This window comes from Danio aesculapii, chromosome 15 (genome assembly GCF_903798145.1).
Source record: "Danio aesculapii chromosome 15, fDanAes4.1, whole genome shotgun sequence".
Classification (NCBI taxonomy): domain Eukaryota; kingdom Metazoa; phylum Chordata; class Actinopteri; order Cypriniformes; family Danionidae; genus Danio; species Danio aesculapii.
The window spans coordinates 23,903,457-23,915,551 of NC_079449.1; the positions used below are offsets into that span (position 1 = coordinate 23,903,457).

Below are 12,095 nucleotides of genomic sequence, written 5' to 3' on the forward strand. Positions count from 1 at the left end.
TCAATCAGTCCATGTCTGCCACAATGACCCTGAAATCATTAATTGATGTAGCCCTTTGAATTTAAATGTCATGATGTGGGCCTAGAAAGTGAAAAGGCATGGCCGTCAGCACCGAATAATATAAAACAAATCCTTTAACTCTGCAAAACAAGCCAAACTGAGGCAAAAGTTAATCTACATTATTGAAAATTTTGCATTTTGTAAAGCAACAAGGCCAACAGGGGGATCAGCAATTAAAAAAATTACAAATGTGTGTGGGGGTGAGGGCTCTACTCTAAAGCCAGAGCTAAATAACCAACACTGAACCAAATGGAAAACAGGTGGGAGTGAATGAAAGCAAAAATCGTCATTAGTATGACAAAGTGAATGAGCTCAGGAAAGATTTGTCTTTGTTAAGGGAAAAGGCTGAATAATCACTGCATGTAAAACTAACTTAAGAATGAATTTCTCTAATACTAGACCGCCCTTGATGATAAAGCCCCAAATCTAAACAGTGTATGCTGAGCAAAACCCTTGGTTCATCATCATCATCATCTCTCTATGGAGCAGAATCTTGATTAATCGATTTCCATTTAATCAAAGGCCCATCCATTTTCATGGTTTCCGGGCAACAAGGTGCACTTGGTAACCACTGGACAAGAGATGCTGTCTTTTGACTGTTTTTTTTGCTCATTATGTGCTTTAACCCCCACTGCAGGAAACACTGCAAATACATTTCAGCAAAATTGACTTGTTAATGAAAAACTTACTCTTGTGAAAAAGAAGTACGTTTAATTCAGATCTTCAAAAATCAATTCTAGTTAAAACCGCACTTTCTACTTGCAGAAAATATTTTAATAGAAGACCACTCGTGTGTACTTACAGCGAGTACATGATGTTAATGATGTATAACCCTGCTCACTTTTTCATAACACACTTGACCCTTTAAAGGCTCAAGACACCCTGGAGTAGTTTTTTGGAAATTTTAACAGATTTTTGTGTTGAGCAACAGTTAGGACAACGTTAGCACCTGTCAGCTTTAATGGTGGGGAAAACTGGATCATTTTGAGCTTTTGTCAGCTAATTTCATCTTCTAAGTTTAAAATAATTTTTGGGCAGGATCAAAATCCGTGATGTACTGTAGCGCGAATCTGCTAGTGGAGTGATGATGCGTCGGTTTCTCATTATTATTCATAATGGAGTTTTCTTATCCTATGAGAAGGGCCTGCTTATTAATTATTCACAAGAGCATGTGCTTTCCAAAGGCAAGGCAAAGCTGCCAAGCTGTGAGACCCAATGACTGGGTGAAATCTTGTCCCCACGGCACGAGTCGTATGTGTTTGTTGCCATGATCCACGGGGTTTGTTGCATGTTTTTCCCCGTGATGCTGTCAGGGTTGATACAGCAAAGCTGTTGGTTTGCAGCAAGCATTTTTTTGTCAGGAGAGCTGTACGAGAATTGGAGAATGGCAGACTTTGTCTTTTATCAGTTGAGTTTGTTACCATTCAGACAAATCTCCCTGGTTAAAATCCTCCAGATTACCAACAGGGTTAATGGTTGGAATAGACAGGGCAAGAGACCTGCTGCACTGCTATCCACTATGTCTGCATTCAGACCCGGAGACTGAAGAGGAGAGAAGTCCTCCTCATTTATAATGTTTATGTAAACATGATTATCTTTATAATGATATAACAAATTGTGGTTATGTGTATATTAAATTATGAATAACATCTGTAGCAGGGCATTAAATTACTTACTGTTTATTTCTTTTACGGTTTTATTTGTATTTTATCTTTGTAAACTATAAAATCATGGGTCTCCTCAAGGTTTGTGTCTCATTTTGTAAGCCAACTGACAACTGTTGTTCATTCCCCTCTTTTTCTCCTGCTCTGCTGACCACACCCACTCCTCCCTCTGCTCTTAGCTCTCTACTGCCATCATGAAGCTTTTTTTTTAATTCTGAGGTACACTTGAACCGAAAGAGGGGGGTTTCATGACCCTTTAAAAAGCGCACTTTGCACTTTGTTTTCAAGCTCCGTAATTGCTTATTTAAATTTAAAATCATTTTTTTACTTTGTGTTAAAACAAGTATGTTTAATGTTTAAGCATGTTTGTTTGACAAACAACAAAGTCTGTTAAACGGTAATGTGCCAATTAATTATTATGCACTAAATGGCAACATCCTTATTACAAATGTGTAATTACAAAAATATTTAAATACAATTTTAAAAATGTATCAGAAATTAAATTTAAGTAATTTAGTTCACAATAAATGCTAGAAGATTTAAGTATTTCCAAATAATTAAATTATAACATATAAAGTTTACTTGAATGAATCGTTAACCCAACAATTTACTGACCCTCAAGATCATTCTTCCTTCTGTTGAACGCAAGAAGATAATTTGAGGAATCTTACCAAACAGTTACACAAATAGATATTCATTTACTACATGACACACACACACACACACACACACACACACACACACAATGTTTACATGGACATCAGTAATTGAATTATCTGAATAAGACAACAATATGATTAAGGCGTTTACATGAGTTGTTTTTTAAATGTTCCTTTTATGATCGCAGTTTACATGTTATAGCACATAATTTGATTAACGTCATTGCGTCATCGCGCTATCCACGTTTACTCCAGAGTTTCATGTAATTTTGGGTGTTTCGCTTTTAATTTGTCGACTTTAACTGCAGTTTGGCACTTTCACTTCCATTCAGGAACATTTCATGCATGCCCCCCATGACAAACGAGATGCGAGTATGAACAGCTGGAAGAGAGTTGTTTTAATGCCATTTTATATCGCACGTCGTATGGAAAAAAACCCTCTGCATTTCGTGCATTTTAGTAGTTTAGAGTTACATTTTTTTTTTTTTGCAGTTTTTGTTGTCGCGAATCCGCCAGAGGCTGCTGTGTACGCTATTTGAGTTCTCAAATTTCTGTCGCGGGTGCCGCTGTCAATTGACTGACTGACTGACTGACTAACCGACAGACAACCCCATCCACCACCTTCCTTAAACCCAACCAATAGGGTTTTAAAAAGCACAGATTGACCAGCACCCACCCATTTTCCTAAACCCAACCGACAGTGTTTTGAAAAGTAATCCGGAAAAAGAAAATCCTCGTGGCTGCCTTATTTTTTACCACATTTTCAGTTTTTACCACATTCTCACCCTGTTGTTTACTTGTTTGTTTTATTTTTTGGCTTTTGTTTTTGTCTTACCTGCTTTCTGGAACCATTCTTTGCCCGACTCGAACCCCGACGTCACGGTCAATTCCTCTCTGCATCTCAAATCCTGCGACGTACGAACAAGCCACTTGACAAACTGGTAACAGCGGAAAAGCTGTCCATATGGAGGTAAGCGGTCAGCTTGTAAGCTCAAAATTGAATGGCGTCATACTGCCCAGCAGCATTTGTTTTAAAGATGAAATGCAGCCATACGTTAATCTGGCTACATAATTCACGATCTCCAGAAATGTATATAGAGCTACGTTTTCAAAATGAGCCAATGTGTAATTAATGTCCAGAAGCATTCAATTCTATTTGCACTTAAGTATATGCTTAAGTATATTACTTTTATACTAAGTACCCTTTTTTTAAAAAGTACCCTGTAGTGTAATTGTTTTTCACAAGGCTCTTTCAGGATCAAATCCTGCAGTTTGTCCCAAGGCCACCTGTTGCTTCATCACTGCCTAACAATTCGTTTAATACTACCTGTGGAGGATTAGAAATCCCCATCGGCTTGGTGTTTGATTTCTGCCGCACCAATGCAGAAAATCCTCAGTGGAAGTCAAGTGCAGTGGACCAGCTAAAATGACCCTCTAGTCCATAAGACGACCGTTACTCTTGAGGAAAGCTGGATCAAAAAATAGCAAGTTCTGGAGACATATACACTGAGCGGTTTTTATTGATACTGACACAAACAGAGCTACCTGCTAAGACAGCCATTCAGTATAAGGCAGAGCATCGTACTCTCTATCAGCAACCATAATCACTGCTCAAAGTAAACAGTTGGTATTTATGCAGTGCAGCATTGCTCTTCGGCCAGCGTGTGCTATGTCTGTTCTCACAGGTTCGCTGTAGTGTAAAATGGGCATCTGTCTCAAAAGCACTTAGAATTGAAATGCTAAATCTATAAAGCTGGGGAAATATTGCAGGAGTAGCACTGTATAGGTTACACTGTAGTTCTGGAGAAAGACAAGAGTTAAGATTGGAGATAAAGCAAAAATCTTGCTATATCGCGATATAAATCATCTCATATGCTGATAACAATGTTTATCACGACATAGTAGCTTTTTTGTAAATTTAATCAATTAATATATGTATATAATCAATATATATATATATATATATATATATATATATATATATATATATATATATATATATATATATATATATATATATATATATATATATATATATATATATATATATATATATATATATATATATATACTGACCACACGGAAAATAACTGAATTGGAAAAATTTATTGAACAGACTAATAATTGGCCATAGTCGGTGGGTGTTTCTCAGCACTGAGGGTTATACTCTCTCTGAGCAGGGTTATGACTGGGAGGGCATCTGCTGGGTAAAAACAATTGCCAGAGTAATTGGTGGTTCATTCCACTGTGGCAACCCTTCATAAAGCAGGGAATAAACAAAATGCTGAATGTAAACATTTTACTTTCATGTTTGCAACTTTCTCGTCATGCTGTTATTCACATTTCTGCCTGGCATGCAAGAGTGTTCTCATTCAAATTATAAAGAGCATTACAGTAAACAAGGTATTTTGCGAAACCAAAAAATAAATGACAAAGCATAAGATGAAATTATAGACTTTTTATTTTGCCATATAATACATATCTGCTTGTTAAGTGTGACGTCACCTTGAAGCAGCTTCCGGATTTAATCGCTCTATAAAAATGTATGGGGAGACTTAACAAATGGTAATAATAAACGTTTACAAAGCGGTATAAACAAAAATCATGATCGCAATATATATCCATGCCTAGTATCAGATGGCCAGAAAGTGATAATTTTTTTTTTTATTGTTAAAATATTGATGTCTGTGATACAGCAAGTCCAGACACTGGTGTGTCCACCATGATTTTATATAAAATTTATTTTAATGTGTGATATGACTAAAAAGTGGTCATAAACAAATATTTTTGTTTACATTTTACATTTGTAACATTGTACCCTCAAGTTTGCAACTTTCTCACCATGCTGTTATTCATGTTTCTGCATGGCGTGTAAGACATATGTTATGATGTGTTCTCATCCAACTTAAAAAGAGCATTACTGTAAACAATGTATTTTGCAACACCAAAAAATAAAGGAAGATTTTTCAACACATTTCTAAACATAATTTAATAACTCATTTCTAATAACTGATTTATTTTATCTTTGCCATGTTGACAGTAAATAATATTTTACTAGATGTTTTTCAGGACACTTCTCTACAGCTTAAAGTGACATTTAAAGGCTTAACTAGGTTAATTAGGTTAACTAGGCAGGTTAGGGTAATTAGGCAAGTTATTGTATAATGATGGTTTGTTCTGTAGACTATCGGAAAAAAATATAGCTTAAAGGGGGCTAAAGATTTTGACCTTAAAATTATTTTTTAAAAATTCAAAACTGCGTTTATTCTAGCTGAAATAAAACAAATAAGACTTCCTCTAGAAGAAAAAAATATTATCAGACATACTGTGAAAATTTCCTTGCTCAGTTAAACATCATTTGGGGTAAATTTTAAAAAGGAAAAAAAAATCATAAGTGGGCTAATAATTCTGACTCCAACTGTATATCCATGTCTAATATCAGATGGCCAGAAAGTGGTTAAGTTTTATAAACTGTTAAAATATTGAGGTCTGTGATGCAGGAAGTCCAAAGACTGTTGTGTACACCATGATTTTATATAAAATTAACTTTAATCTATGATATGACTAAAAAGTGGTCAACAAAAAACAAATATTTTCTCAATTTAAATAAGTGGCGGATTGGACCCGGAAACAGTATTTCATACATCATGACCTAACAAGCAGATACTGTCTCAGTGCTGGGTTCTGGAACGGCATCTGCTGTCTAAAAACAATTGCCAGAATAATTGTCGGTTCATTCATCAGTGGTAACCCTTGATAAATCAAGGAATCAGCTTAAGGAAAGTGATCGAGTGAGTATACACTCAAAAAAAAAAAAAATTGATTGTAAAACAAAATGCCAAATGTAAACATTATACTTTCAACTTTCTCGCCATGCTGTTATTCACATTTCTCCCTGGCACGTAAGACTGTTTTCATCCAAATTATAAAGAGCATTATGGTAGACAATGTATTTTGTAACACCAGAAAATAAATGATAGAGCATAATATGAATCAAGATACTTTTTATATACACAATACATATTGTCATATTGTACAGCTTTAAGGAAAACTCTGTCTTTCAGAAACTTATAAATCCCACCAGGGGTGCATTTCTGAAAACCATCGTTAGCCAACTAAGGTTGCAAGTTGGGTCATTACAAACATAGTTCGTAGATTTGACGTTTCCCAAATCTATCGTTCCAACAAACATTCGCAAACACCTCTAGAGCTGTAGTTAGAAACATAGTTTCTGGTTGTGTTCTATTCCCAGTTATCCCACCTATGCCCTATTCCTTTTGAACATTTAAACGTTTAAACTTGGAATGATTAAAAAACATTAAATCATCTCTCTTAGCAGTAATTTGCTTTCAAAGTATTTTTTACAGTTCAGTTTTAGCAATCTTCATATTGACAGTTGTGTTTCCTTCACAGTGTACTTTCAAAACATTTATACCATTTTGAACACAGTCATGGCTCATGACGAAATCTATAGGTGACCTATAGTGGGATTTTTGTAAAGTGTTTAAAGCTTGTTAAAACAAATTATATACCATATATTTGATTTTAATTTATAGTACGTTATTAATTAAGAAATGTACCTGTACTGTATATGACATGGGCCTGTTGGTTAACATTTCTGCAGAGTTTTGTATATGTAAAATTGTAAAAGTAGACTTACAATAAATAAAAAAAAGAAATAATCAATATCCTACTTAATAATAACAACAACAATATTAATAATAACAATAACAGCCTAATTATTATTATTATTATTATTATTATTATTATTAAGTATGATTTTTTTAATTCTTAATAAATAACCTACTGTTAATAACCATTAACAACCATAATTTATATGATTTATATATGAGATTAGAATATATATTAGCTAAGTGATTTTATATGGAATAATCTCAATAATGTTTGTAAAAGGATATATGTCCCATTTACATATATTTCAATTAATATGGAAAACGAGTGCATGTTTTAGCAAAACTATTATTGGAATTTTTTTTTAATGTGTGTGCGTATAAAACAATATAATTTGCACAAAAAAATTATGGGATTTTTCTCTAAAGAAGTTGTTACTCCAAACCGTTTAGAGCAGGGGTCACCAATCTCGGTCTTGGAGGGCCGATGTCCCTCCAGGGTTTAGCTCCAACTTGCCTCAAAACACCTGCCTGGGTATTTCAAGTATACCTAGTAAGACCTTGATTAGCTTGTTCAGGTGTGTTTGATTAGAGTTGGAGCTAAAATCTGCAGGACACAGGCCCTCCAGGAACAAGTTTGGTGACCCCTGGTTTAGAGCGTCATCATTGATGTTTTATGTTATAACTAACGTGGTTCAAATGATGGCTCTGCGACAGAGAAACTAAGGTTTTGGGAAACACTAATCACTACGTCGTTCTTTTCTCAAACGATGCATCGTAGTATGATGGTTCAGCCGCGAGTTACTTCTTTGTTTGGGAAGCGCACCCTAGCTCAGAATGGGACTGACATTTTGGCCCAATTGCAATATATGATGCTCTCTGCTGTGAAGTGAAGTGTGGTTTACGCATGTGGTTCAAGGATGAATTTCAGATCAGGTCATTGGGGCCAGTGCTTTGGGGCCTCTGTTTACCAGCTGAGAAGCTGTAGGTGGTTCGACATATGGAAACAAATAGCATGAATGTGCTTACAGTGTAATTACAATTTTGTTGCTTCCTTCCTTTATTTTCTAACCCTTTGGACATTATTATTGAGACTGTAGCGGGCCTGCAGAAATAAACTTAACTAATGGTGCCCCAGAGCCTTACAGGATCATGACTTTTTTTATGGAGTGAAGTATTGTTTTTGTGTTGTAACAGATGCTCCACCCTAACTCAATAGGGCTTTTCATGTAGTGCTTAACCCTGTCATTCTACACTCCGTGTCAAGGTACATTTCACACAAAAAAGAAAAAACGGTTTAGCAGCTCTTTTTACCTAGAAATATAAAACCCAGCTCTGGAATATGAGAAACATCACCTTTATGTGTGTTGTAGGAACAGTTGATTTTAAAATGTCTTCAGATGGTGATCGAAAACATGTGACATGTAGTGAAGAATATACCGTTTCAGTCTAATTTTCATAACCCAAGAAAAGTTCATTATGCGAGAATGCACAACGATAGAGATTTTATGAACACTGGTCACATGCTGCGTTCATCCAATCAGTGGCAATGACACAAAGATGTTAACCCCATGGTGATAAAGCACCAAGAATAACCAGTATTCATGCCCTTGTCACACTAGACTTTGAGCATACATTCATGAGTGTCTTTTTTATTCATTCATTCATTTTCTTTCAGCTTAGTTCCTTAATTATCAGGGGTCACCACAGTGGAATGAACCGACGACTACTCCTGCATATGTTTTACATTGTGGATACCCTTCCAGTCACAACCCAGTACTGGGAAAAACCCATACACTCTAGCAATCACACATGCACTTATACACTATAGACAATTTTGTTTACCCAATTCACCTATAGTGCATATCTTTGGACTTGTGTGGGAAACCGAGAGAGTGGTCTGGATGCAGACCTGGTGCAATGCAATCTGAGCTCCATCTGATGCTTTTTAATGCGCTCGCCTAACCCTACCTGTCACAGTGATGTCACTCGCTCCATTTAGTGCATCGTGTCTGACATTGCATCGCTGAGTGATGCAATCTCAGCTTGCATCATAATGGCTGCATCCAGATACTATTAGAATCCGGAGCACCCGGAGGAAACCCACGCCAACACAGGGAGAACATGCAAACTCCACACAGAAATGCTAACTGGTCCAGGATTCGAACCAGCGACCTTCTTGCTGTGAGGCAATAGTGCTAACCACTAAGTCACCATGTCTTTTTATAAACACACATTATTCAATAAATAATTCCCCCAAAATGCAACAATGTGCATTCTAGTCCATTTTACCACAACCCTGCAGATTTAGTGTTGCGTTATTACAATTAATCCATCAGGTGACAGTGACGTATTAATCTGCCGTGGGTAACACACCTTCGCATGATGCGATTTCATAGGTCAGAGTTTGGAATGTAACAAAATGCAAAATAGCTTCACACAAACCAAGAAGTCAACAGAACCAAAAGTTCTAGAACCCAGATAAACTATGAGCAGTGAAACACGAGTTAATATAACACAGTATTTTGTCTACCCAAGGTTTAGAATGGCCAATGGTTAACTTTGGTTTAAAAGCTCTTTTGTAATTTCTAATGCTGTCAGAAAAATGCAAAAAAAGAGTGGACAGGTACACCACCGAAATCAGACATGGAACAAGAAGAAAACTTGACTTGTACCTGCCGGAGGGTCTTGAGCATCTCTGTTGCCTCATCGTGTTTGCCCTGCCTCGCCATCAGCATCATCTCTTGTATCATCCCGATGCGCCGCTGGTAGGGAGGGGGAGTCCCGCTGCTCCTCAGTTTGTCTCCTGACCTCAGCATTAAGGAGGTAAGGATGTCACCTCGCTCTTTCGTGGGGGTCCGTTTCCATCCTGTGCACTGAGGACTTGCTCCTGCCTCCTGGCCGGCGGCCTTCGTTTGCTTCGCTCCCATGTTTGGTTATAGAGTCTCACCCTGGAAAAGGGCCTCCAGTCTGGGCATGCTCTCTAATTGCATTCACATTAAATGATTTAAAGTCCTTCACACTTTATGTGAGATTACATATTTAAGAAACAAATGAAAATAAGAAAGGGTTTTAAGTTTATTGGTAAACGATTTTTAAAAGTACTTCTGCTCACCTCATGCCTGCCTTATCATAACCTGATAAAGTAAATATTTACATTAGGATCAGCGTGAATTTCTGGTAATAAAATTTTGCATTTTAACATTTCGTTAAAATATATTCAGAAAGTGCTCAGAGGGTGCGAATTATGGAGGTGGTTTGGAAAGATGTACAACCTCTTTAATTAAGGCATAAACTCCCCAAAAGAAAGTTTGGGGTCTTCAAAATATACAGTATTTCAATGCATAACCTTTAATGCTTAACATAGCGTTTAAGCAACAGCGTGTCAAAGTTAGATTACAAATGTACACGCGCAGAAATCGCTTCTACATTGGTAACCATAGCAACAGCTGCTCTAACGATGTTTGAATCAACAAAACACTCTAACGTCGATGTCAATTTATCATAAATTTGCACATCACACAGTCTAAATCACTAAAACATTTTTGTTTTACTTAAAATGATTCGAGGACGGTTAACTTCGCCAGGGCTGACAAAAATTTGGGTAGATAAATTAATTGCACGAAACAATTTTCTTTCAAAAAATTTACTTAAAAAGTAAAACTTACTAAAAATCACTGAACAATTTTCACTTTACACGCCTAATTATCCACCAAATCTGCAATAAAGATGTGGTTATTGTTTACCACGCACGACGTCCAACTTTTACACCACAGCCAACTCGTTCGTCAGTTGTTTACGCTTTATATGAAAGGTCTAAACGAGAAAAAATATTTCGATTTTTTTATAAGACGTCAAAACATATAAAAGACTGTGTTTAAAGTCGAAGTACTCGTATTTCAGTCCAATTGGGTCAGAGCTGCATAATTGATCTCTTCAGTTAAAAACTCCAGTAATCCTCGATTCCCTCAGGTAGGGAATAAATCTGATGATGCCTGCGGCATGACCGCAGATTAAAGAAGAGCAGTCCCGCAAACCTCCAGAAACTCTCTCAGTCCGGTTCAGCAGAATTACAGAACGATTTTAGAAAAGGATGGTTCGATTTTTCGCCCGTATTTTTTATTTCAGCGTTTGTTTGAGCGTGTTAACGTCGCAGTTCCTCCGACGAGCGTCTCTGTGTGAGTTTAGTCGACGGCGAGCGGTCCTGCTGTGTACAAGGGCATGTAAATATTTACGTCGTCCGTCACTGTTTTCCTCCGCGCACAAGTCATCCGAGTATTTCCTTCCACGCAGCCCAGAGAAATGCCTCTGTTGGCTGATGAAATGTGCGGTGTCGGATTAATTCTCGCTTTGATGTGACCCCTCTCTCTCTCTCCAGGTGTGTCCCGTCTGAGGGCAGGGTGTGTTCAGAGGAGCACGGCTGCTCGGGCTCTCATCATCAGTCGGATGAAGCGGAGAGGCGCTGGGTCTCGACACAGGCTGTGCGGGAGGGGTGGAGCGGTCTGCAACATCCTCCACTTGTGCTTTAGTCTACAGGCGAGAATGCACCACTGCCAGGATACACTTAACAAAGTGGAGCAGACTAGGACTGATCCAGTTCTGCACTTTAAGAGGTATTTCAACACTTTAAAGCCCATGAAAGACACAAGCATTCGGACAATCTCATATCCCATATACGAGGGGTCATAGACTTAAGTGATTTTTTAATCGTCCACTACCGTAATAGTTGCCATTTCTTTGCTGACATCTGGTGTTTAACACATGGCATGTCATCTGCTGCACTTTTTTTTTCTCAAAGATGGAAAATTTGGTGTTAAAAAAAGTTAGAAAACACTTAAAGGGACAGTTCACCCAATAATAAAGTTAGCTGATTATTTAATCCAAGAGGTAGTGATTATTATTCTACAGCAAGCATCAAAAGATACTTTTGGTGATGTAAAAAAATTCAATGCTATCTGCAATTTCAGAGAAAAATATTTCGACACAAACAAATAAAATTAATACTTATGATCGTTTTATGAAACAAAGATAAATATACATCACGTGACAAGAAGTTTGCACTCCAAATTGTCATAGACACG

The 12,095-nt window shown here is 37.0% G+C and overlaps 1 protein-coding gene across 1 annotated transcript in view; it reads right to left on the reverse strand.

Annotated features, from left to right (window-relative positions):
- Positions 1–11,526, reverse strand: part of lrrc75a (leucine rich repeat containing 75A) — a 52,125-nt gene extending 40,599 nt beyond the window's left edge. Inside the window, exon 1 of the mRNA XM_056473493.1 lies at positions 9,690–11,526. Coding sequence (XP_056329468.1) covers positions 9,690–9,944 — 255 coding nt within the window. The 5' untranslated portion in view covers positions 9,945–11,526. The remainder of the gene's footprint in view (positions 1–9,689) is intronic.
- Between the last annotated feature and the right edge of the window lie 569 nt (positions 11,527–12,095).